The 9,695-nt window shown below is 38.1% G+C and overlaps 1 protein-coding gene across 2 annotated transcripts; it reads right to left on the bottom strand.

Moving 5' to 3' along the window:
• Positions 1–7,419: 7,419 nt before the first annotated feature.
• Positions 7,420–9,471, bottom strand: LOC112777201 (protein PHR1-LIKE 2). Of its 2 annotated transcripts, none has more exons than XM_025821505.2 (6): positions 9,070–9,471; positions 8,681–8,757; positions 8,545–8,599; positions 8,394–8,460; positions 8,249–8,318; positions 7,420–8,055 (listed from the first exon to the last, which is right to left on the bottom strand). In XM_025821505.2, exons 1-6 carry the CDS (start codon positions 9,260–9,262, stop codon positions 7,672–7,674), a joined length of 846 nt encoding a protein of 281 aa, XP_025677290.1. In that variant the 5' UTR covers positions 9,263–9,471; the 3' UTR covers positions 7,420–7,671. The 2 variants fall into 2 exon arrangements, with proteins under 2 accessions (XP_025677290.1, XP_025677289.1); XM_025821504.2 differs by having other exon boundaries at positions 7,420–8,067; positions 9,070–9,468.
• Between the last annotated feature and the right edge of the window lie 224 nt (positions 9,472–9,695).

The raw sequence follows: 9,695 nt of genomic DNA, 5'->3' as shown, positions 1-9,695 counted from the left end.
GCGCGTCGATCCCTTTTTTTATGCAAAATAAAAGTGAATATGCAGAACTGGAAATTAAAACAGACAGAAATAAATTAAAACTAACAGAAAGGAGGATCATTCTATGGTGGGTTGTCTCCCACCTAGCACTTTTAGTTATTGTCCTTAAGTTGGACATTTGGTGAGCTCCTTGTCAGGGCGGCTTATGCTTGAACTCTTCCAGAAATCCCCACTAATGCTTGCAATTCCAATAGCCTCCGGGATCCCAAACTAGGCACATAAAGCCTTCAAGTAAGTTAAAGCAAGTGACAAGGCCCCAAGAGTGGTGATTGCTAGAATGAATTCCGGGGTCCCAAACCTTGCTTTTGCACCCGTCTTCGTATTGATCAGCATTGTTACTTTCAATTTTTCTATTAGTCCTTTGTTACTTTCGTCAGTATTAAGTCCTGCATTAGTACATTTAGTCTACACTCTGCATATAATAAAAAAAATGGGGCCACCCACGCGTGCGCGCGAGCGACGCGTGGGCGTCGCTAAAGATCCTGCTCCCCCATCTAACGAACAGAGAGTTCTTATGGAATCGTGCGGCTGGCGTGCTAGGGGCACAATTAGCCCCGTGCGTACGCGTCATTGACGCGCCTGCGTCCCTTGCAATGTTGGCACACCACGCGTGCGCGTGCTTGACGCGCACACGTCGCACGCACCTTTTGCCCCCTCTAACCTGAACAGAGAGTTGCACGAAAATTGCGATGGAAGCGTGTGTTTTGCACAAATCCATCCCGCGCGGACGCATACATCATGCGTACGTGTCCATGTGCACACCCCAATCCGCGCTTAGGCGCACCGTGCGCTTCCGCATCCACCCTTCCTTCCGCCCACCCGCACGCACGCGTACAGGATGCGTCCGCGTGGATTTAAATGACTTAACCCCAGGGATGCGAGCCCTAGCGCAACCACGTCCCTTATTCCCTCCTCCTTCCCTAACGTTACTTCTCCCCCCCTCCAAACCTCCATTGCCACCCCTCTACTGCTGCAACCGCCGCACCTACCACTGTCCAGCGCTGACCACGCCGCCGCCGCCGCCCGATCCCCTTCTCTCTTCTTCCCCCCTCTTCTCTCCTCACCTCCGTCTCTCTCTCTCTCTCTTCCCACTGCCTAGCCCTCTTTATCTCCGCCGGCACTGCCACACGCCTCCCCAGCCAGATGCGACCGTTGACCCCCATTCTGAGCTCGAGCACTAGCATCGAGGACGATGCTTCATTCTAAGTGTGGGGAGGTCAACGTCGTCGCCGTCGGTGAATAGCTCTATTTTGGTGAACTATTTCCGACTTTTGTCCTATTTTGCGTTATTTTATATTTTGCTTTATTTTGTTTTATTTCTCTTTTTAGTACTTGCACACTTCTATTTTATTGTACTTTTGTTTATTTTTAATTTGTTGTATTTTACACTTTGGGTTTGTATGTATCTTAGATATTTAGCTTGAACTGCACTTTTAGTTATTAGTTGTGATATGGAAAAATGTGGATTATTGAGCTTAGTTCACCCTTTTGCATAGGAAGTTTGTGTTGATTGAAAAAGGGGATAAACTAAGAAATTTTTAGAATTTTTCAATCACAACATTGCAATTAGAAAAATCTTAGTCAAACAATGAAATTTGATGAAGGAATTTATCTATAGGGCATCACCCCAATTGATTGGAAACTTTTGATGAACCTGCGTGAATTTTATATTTTGTGAAGCATGTTTTGAGTTAAGAACACGCAACTTGTGAGATTTTGAGTTTAATTGTATGGTTACATTATTTAACCATGATTTTCTTCTTCTGTGTTTTCTTCTCTATGATTGTAATCTCTGTTTTGCTTCATTCTATATGTCCATTGTTTAGTGTATATTCATGCATACATATGATTGAGGCCATCATTTGTTATTAGCTCATTTATCCCAAATAACCTACCCTTTCATTTACTTTTGTTTGCCACTTTGAGCCTTTTTAACCCCCAATTGTTCTTTATGTTACCACATTACTAGCCTTAAGTGAAAAAACAAGTAATTACCCCAATTGAATCTTTGGTTAGCTTAAGATAGAGAGTGTATGTCAATTATGTATGGAGAAATGTGAGAACTTTGGTTGATGAGAGTGCGTATTGTTTTATTGACAAATAGTGAGAATTTGGGTGCTACTCATGTGAAAATTATGAACATCATATGCATTGAAAAAATGGGAGATTAAAAAAAACAAAAAACATATTAAAAAAATATTTTAATATTTAATATAGGGGAATAAAACCACCCCAGATGTTAAGTTCAATAAAAGGATCAATGTATATGAGATGAACTAAAAGAACATTTAAATACATGAGTATGTGAAAAATACAAAAGTGAGATTATGGGTAGCTGGGCATGATTTTTAGAAGCATCTAGAGAGAGTGTGTGTGTGTGTGTATGTTAGGTGAGAACTTAGGTTAGTCAAGAATTCAATTTATAGCTCACTTGGCCATACATATATCCTCACCCTTACCTTAACCCCATTACCACCTTGGAAAGACCTCATGATGTTTGCATTAGTACACTAGATAATTGTAGATTGGTTAGATGAAGAGCAAGGTTTTAGAAAGCATAATTAGAGGAGACTAGAGTGAATCAAACCCTAAACACTTGAGTGACTAGAGCGGATACACATCCGGAGAGGGTTCGATTGCTCAATCACATGTATTCACCATTGTCTTCTATATTCTTGCAAGTTTGTAAATCCTTTTGATAATTCAATACAATTGTGGGTTGGATTTAATTCCTATTGCTTTAGCCCTTATGCTTACATATGTTCTCTTGAAAAGCTAATTTATTTTGACCTAAGCATTTACATTCTTCATAAGTAGTTGTATTTAGATAGTTTGCATATAGTTTAGTTGCATTGAATAAATGTCATACCCCTTATTTCCTTCTTGGTTTAGCATGAGGACATGCTAAGGTTTAAGTGTGGGGAGGTTGATAAACCCCATTTTTAGGGTTTATCTTGTGCTGAATTTAGAGTATTTTTTCAATATTTTCTCACATTTACTCAATAAAATAGCATGGTTTCGTGATTGTCCCTTAATTTGTGCTTAAGTGTAAAGACATGCTTTTAGTTGAATTGATAATTTCAATCTTTCTTTGATTCCACTAGATACCTTGACGTGTTTTGTTAGTAATTTCAAATTGAAAAGGGCTAGGAATGGATCAAAGGAGTGAAGAGAAAGCATGCAAAGTGGAGAAATCATGAAAAGCCAAAAATCTAAGACGCGCCCATGGACGCGCGCGCGCACCAGACGCCTCCGCGCGGATCGCGCAACACTCGAGGGACGCGCACGCGTGCTGTACGCATACGCGTCGATACCCGCGCTGACCTCTTTAATGAAATCGCACCTGGCGATTTTAGAAGGGCTTCTGGCCCAGTTTTGAGGCTAATCTTTGGCGGAAAAAGGCTAAAAAGACCAAGGACTGAAAGGGGGAAGGAATCACTCAATCAATCATTCATTCAATCATACAATTTTTAGACATTAGTTAGGTTTTAGATGTAGCTTTTAGAGAGAGAGGCTCTCTCCTTTCACTAGGTTTTAGGCTTTTAGGTTTAGTTCTTCTCAAATTCTGAATTCTATATTACTTCTAATGGGTTTTTCTTCTACTCTTATTGGTTCTAGCATTCTAGTTTATTTGTTTCTCTTATTGATTACTTATTGTTACCAATTTAGTTTATGAACATTTGATGTTAGATTCAATTCCCTTATTAATGCAAGTTGACTTCCTTTATGTTTATTGCTTTTTCCTTCATTTGCTTTCATTGATGCTGAGATTGGTTGTTTAGATCTAACATTCTCTTATTAATTTCCTATGTTTTTATTGTGTGCACTCCAAGTGTTTGATGAAATGCTTGGAAGGATGTTAGAGTAGAATTTTATGTCATTGGCTTGGGATGGTAACTTAGGAATTCTTGAGTTACTAATGTCCAAGTAATTGATGATTGGTAGCCATTGACTCTAGTTCTCACTAATTGAATTAGTAGATAGCTAGGATTTATGGAGTTGGATTGATATAGCTCATTTGACTTTCCTCTACTTGTTAGAGGATAATTTAATGGGATTGATCCTTGCAATTATCATGTTGTGGTTAGTGATAAGGATAGAGATCCTTGACCACCAAACCTTGCCAGGACCCATTTTGTTATTTAAATTTTCTTGCCATTTTACTTTTCTTATTTCCTATCCAAAACCCAAAAAATATACTTTCCCACAACCAATTATAAGCACACTTCCCTGTAATTCCTTGAGAGACGACCCGAGGTTTAATTACTTCGGTTATCAATTTTATTAGGGGTTTGTTACTTGTGACAACCAAGTTTTTGTATGAAAGGATTATTGTTGGTTTAGAAGCTGTACTTGCAACGAGAATTTATTGTAAAATTCTAGACCACACAAAAGTCCGTTCATCATCTTCTTCTGACCATTCAGCAGTTTCTTCACTAGATTCATCAGTGGTTTCTTCACTTTCTGATTGATTATCCAGAGTAAGGGTATTAATTGTTCTGCCTGGGGCAGGTGACCCTTCTTTGATGCCCTTATCTTTTGTAGGGGGATTAAAGGGCGTATCTTCTCAGAAAAAATTTTCTGGCTTCCAAAGAGGATGAGGTCTGGGTTGGAAAGGTGGCTGTGGCTGAGACGAATAATGTCGCCCTTGAGGAGAGACAGATTTTTTGGTGTTGGCTTGTCTGGCTAAATGATAAATAAATTTGAAGATAGATTCATAATCTGGGGCTTCAGGTGGTGAATATGTTGAGAAAATAGAACAGGTGAATATGATGGATATGGTTTAGGGTACATGGATAATGGGTCTATAGCCAATGCCTGAGGTACAACTGTTTTGTCTCCGTCCATCTCAATCTGGCGGAGTTGGGCCTTAACTTAGTCCAGTTCTCTAGTTTTCTTGTGAAACTTTGGGCCAAAATACCTATTGTCAATATAGGTTTTGAGTTCTTGGTCAAGTTGAAAAGTTTGTGTAGAAAGCCGATTTCTGAGTTCAACAACTTGTTCTACCACAGAATCTAGTTGTGCTAAAAGACCTTCAGTTTTTTCTACAAGAGCATCAAGAGTATGGTTTATACAGAGTAATACTTTATTTTGACTGACTGCATTATCCATGTGCCAATTAAGGACTTCCTCTTGAGGGGTTTTTGCTTGAAGTTCGTGTGGGTTAATCCCCTGGGGAATTATGTAAGGTCTTCTAGTGATTTTCTTTTCATCAGTCTGAGTCACTAAAGGTGGGAATTCTTCCTCATAAGACCTAAGGGTTGTAACGCATGGAACTGTTTTGACTGACTAATAAAGATAACCTGTGGGACCTTTTTGGGATAGTCTCTTCTTCCTGAGCTTCAGTGTCATATCTGCATCATCAGGGGGCTCATGTCTCTTATACGAGCAAGGAGCTTGCTGAGGCCTTTTCTTCTTTTTCTTGTCCCTTTGATGCTTATCATAATCTTCATCATCTGTGTCACTCCATTGATCAGCGCAGTCACAGTCGGAATCACACATGGAGGGATCAACATCCCAGATAAAGTGGCCATTTATATGAGAAACATGCTTATTATAATCAGGCTTTTCGTTTTTATAGAAATGTACAAGTGGATCATCTTGATTGTGAGTAGTTTGCACCTGAATAGGAGAGATCATATTAATCCTTCTAAAAGATGGTCCTCGCAAGAGAGTTTGCTTGATTACTCCTGGTTTCTGGAAAAAAGTAGACATCATTCCATCACTATTGTGGGCAATAGTTGGAGGTGTTGTAGTATGAATATCAACCTGTTCCTTTAGGAAGGCTTTTTCATAATCAATAATCCATTCCAATGGAATGATAGAAGAAAGTTCTTCAGTAGTGATCATCCTCAGAATATTTACAATTGATGGTCCTCTGGCATTATCAATGAACATGAATAATGCTTCTCCTGTAGTGTTTGGGAGATTGAGATCAAGAGCATGGTCTTGACTCTGTAAAGGACCTGATGATGCAAGGTGATCTGTTCAGCATTAGAGTTTTGAATTACCCCCAACTAACTGTATTTGAATTTTTAGTCTATAACATATCGTTGGGTCTGATAACCTCACGGTGAAATTAGGAGCTATAGTAAGGATGAAACTTCTATTTGAGAGTGTCGTGACCAATGCTCCAATCAAGGCATGTTGGTTTTCCATGAAAGTGGAATCCAAGAGAGCAACTTTAGCTGTCACTGGAAGAGATCTTCTTCCATGAAGAGTTAGAATAAGCCTAACTGCTCTCAGATGTAAATGAGTGTAGCCTTGGTCTTGATAATTTTGGATGAGTTCTTGTGGAATTTCTAGGGTTATATATTGTTCAGCAGTAGTGGCTTTTAAACCACACTATTGTAGATGAGAGGACTGGATGACTTCTTTTGGTGGAAGAGAAGGGTTTCTAGTGATAAGATGGCAGATGGAGGCGAGGGTCGATTTCTTTTGTCTTTGGTAGAAAGAATAGGGGCTAATAAGAGGGTATTCAGTTGCTGGGGTTCGGGAGTCTTCTGGGACATGGGTAAATTCTACCAATTGATCAATTTTATTGGCAAGGATTTTCTTTAGACTAGAGGGTAAGCGATATATGCTTAAAGAAGTAGAATGATGTATGGGTTCAAGAGAACTTAGGCAGTGTTTGTTTACAGAGACAGGGACACAGAGACACAAAATCGTGTTTGACAGAAGAGACATGGACAAAGACAATGTGTTCAGAGACACTGAATTAGTGTATTTTGTGTCCATCTTAATAGAAAGGACACAAAGACAATAACAAAGGACACAACTTATGTTTCATTTTTTCTTTCATTATTCTTGTTAATTTTTTATAATTATATTTTTTATAATTATATTTTTCATCTCAAATTTTTTGAATGAAACAAAATGAGAATAAATTAGATTTTCATAATTTGTTCTAGTTTATCACCAAAGAGGATACTAGAACACAAAATTGTGTCTTTGTCCTTTATGTCTTAATCTCAGTGTCTTGTCTTATCTTGTTCTCAAAAACAAACGCACCCTTAGATACGATGAAGTGTTCATAATTTAGGGAATTCTCTCTTACTTGCTTTGGCTAATATTACCTTCTTCTTCCTCTTATAACCTGAGGCTCTGGTACCACAGGGCCTCTATCATATATATAAAAGTCAACTATGATAAGTATACGTTAAAATCAACCATTAAAATTAATTATTAATATAAAATATATTAAAAATAAATTAAATTACACATATTTATACACAAATACACAATAATAAATTTTAGTATATAAATAGTATTTTTGAAAAAAATAACATTGAAAGACCTTATGTTCTTTGGTTTAAAAACAGTTTGCTTGTATCAATCCAAAGCTTGGTAAAGATCTGTAGTAAAAATAGTATCCGAATATTTCTTTTTGAACTTAGAAACTAAATTAAATATCAATGGACGAAAGTACATGGATGGCCAGCACCAGCTTGGTCTGATGGTATAGTATTTTTAATTTACAAAATGTAAGTAGTTAAATTTGAGCATCTGCTACCACCAAGATATAAGAAAACCAAAATTAATCTGGTCTAGGTATTAAACCTTCATGCCCTGTCTTCACAGTTCACATCACATAATATGGTGACGAGGAACAATTATGTTAATCTTTCCTACCTACATACCATACCCAGTTATTTCGTGATGAGGATTCACTTGACTTGAATGGATACCCTGAGTTCTCATGTTAGCTTCGTTCCACATCAAAGGAGCTACCACTGAGTCTAAATTCAGAATTCTCTTCCTTGCCCCGCTTGGAGATCCTTCCAGCGTCAATCCTCCGAGATTCTCAAGTGATGTTAGGCAGCTTTCAGTTCCCTGGGGCAGCAGAATAAGCGACGGCACCGGCAGTTCCGAAACATGCAATCCTTCCAACCTTTGGCTACCTGTGTCGACCATTGGATTGCTAATAATTTGATCAGCCAACATCTTGCAAGCTCTCTCAAGCATGACCATATATGTCTGTTCAGCATCCTGGCAAATTAGCAAGTGCTTCTCTGCCTGCAACAGTACCTTAAATTCTTAAAAATGGTAAGTGTAGGGTATCAAGTTACAGCACAAAGATGTTTCGCATGAAATAAAATCGGAAATGTTTGGTAGCCAAAATCAGCCAGAACTTGTCTTATTTAGTGCTAAATAAGGCAAGTTCTGGCTGTTTTTTTGGTCTCCCTAACATTACTGAAATAAAATTTACCTCCACTAACAAATGTAGTTTACTTTGCACTTCCATTTGTGCCCTTAATGCTTCCTTTACTTCTTGGCCCCTAGCCATAACATTGCGAGTCTCCGCTTAATTGTTAATCAAGAAATTAACAGGCCATAATACATGAAACACTTACTCATTAGCATCATAAGACGGCTTAGGAGATGAGTTATTTGTACTGGGGCTTTCCAGAGGGTACGAAGCTGACATTCATTTCATAATTATTCAATGAGTAAGTTAAGTTTAGATTATAACCGAAGAAATTCAATCGGTATTTATAAACCCACCATCTTTGCATCCCTCATCAAAATCTTTTCCAGATTGCTTACCAAGCCTGTATTTCTGCAATGCATCAAAGGATCACTTAAAAAGAAAGTCCAATCTTACAAAATATTTTATTATTATGCCAATGATAAAATAAACCTGCAGATGACTCTTTAAGTGATATAGAGTCAAACCCTTGACATTCATTGTCCGCAAAATCGCTTTTGGTGTGGCTTCTGCAAGTAAAAGACATTGATATTACTTAGCCTCCTACGTTATTTTCCTTAGCATAACATACATTTTCACCTCAAAATGGAATTTGCCAAGAAAAACACACAAAAAATGTTCAACCCAAGCAAATTCCCATTCTATCAAAAATTGAGGAAGTTTTCATTTCATTTGAATCATAACTACCTCTCACACACACATTAGGTTGTCAAAGACATAGTAATGATTATTCATTAGTCAGCAATTACATAAAATTCCAAAGCTTGAAGCTCGGTCCCTATTCCTAAAACCGCAAAAAGCAAGAAACGAGAGTGACTCACTGGTGGCACCGCCGAGTTGAGTGACAGCATCAACGAAGCGTTCATGGAGGTCCGTGGTCCAACGAAGCCGAGGCTTCGGATCAGAGGTCAAAACCAGAGACGGCTCTCCACCTCCTCCGCCCTGCACCATCATCTCTTCCACTCCGTCGCCATCACCGCCACCGTCGCGGGGATGTATCAACCTTGAAAACATGCTTCTTCTTCTTCTTGTATGATTACTCACAAAAGAAACAAAAAGAAAGATACACCCAAAAAGGAAAACAATGTTTGGTTATTGCAGAAATGGAAGGAGTTTGAGATGACTCATTTGGCGATGACGAGGGCAAAAAGGTAAAACCAGGGGATTGTGTTTGTGCTGCCACTCTCACGCTTTACTGGGATTTTGTCACTTTCTGCTCCTTTCTTCTCACTTTCTTTCACTAATATTATAATATTATAAAAAATTAAATTTTAATACATTAACTTGTAAAAAGATTTTACACAATTATATAATTGTGTATGTAAAAGTAATTCGTTTTTAAATTTCTTAATTAAAAGTTTAATTAAACTCATGAATTTAATTGAATGTGTACAATTTTTATGCGATTACTGAATCAAAATTAAATTATAAAATAAATAAGACATAT

Source organism: Arachis hypogaea, chromosome 19, assembly GCF_003086295.3.
Source record: "Arachis hypogaea cultivar Tifrunner chromosome 19, arahy.Tifrunner.gnm2.J5K5, whole genome shotgun sequence".
NCBI classification, from domain to species: Eukaryota; Viridiplantae; Streptophyta; class Magnoliopsida; order Fabales; family Fabaceae; genus Arachis; species Arachis hypogaea.
This window is presented reverse-complemented; position numbering and strand designations above follow the sequence as displayed.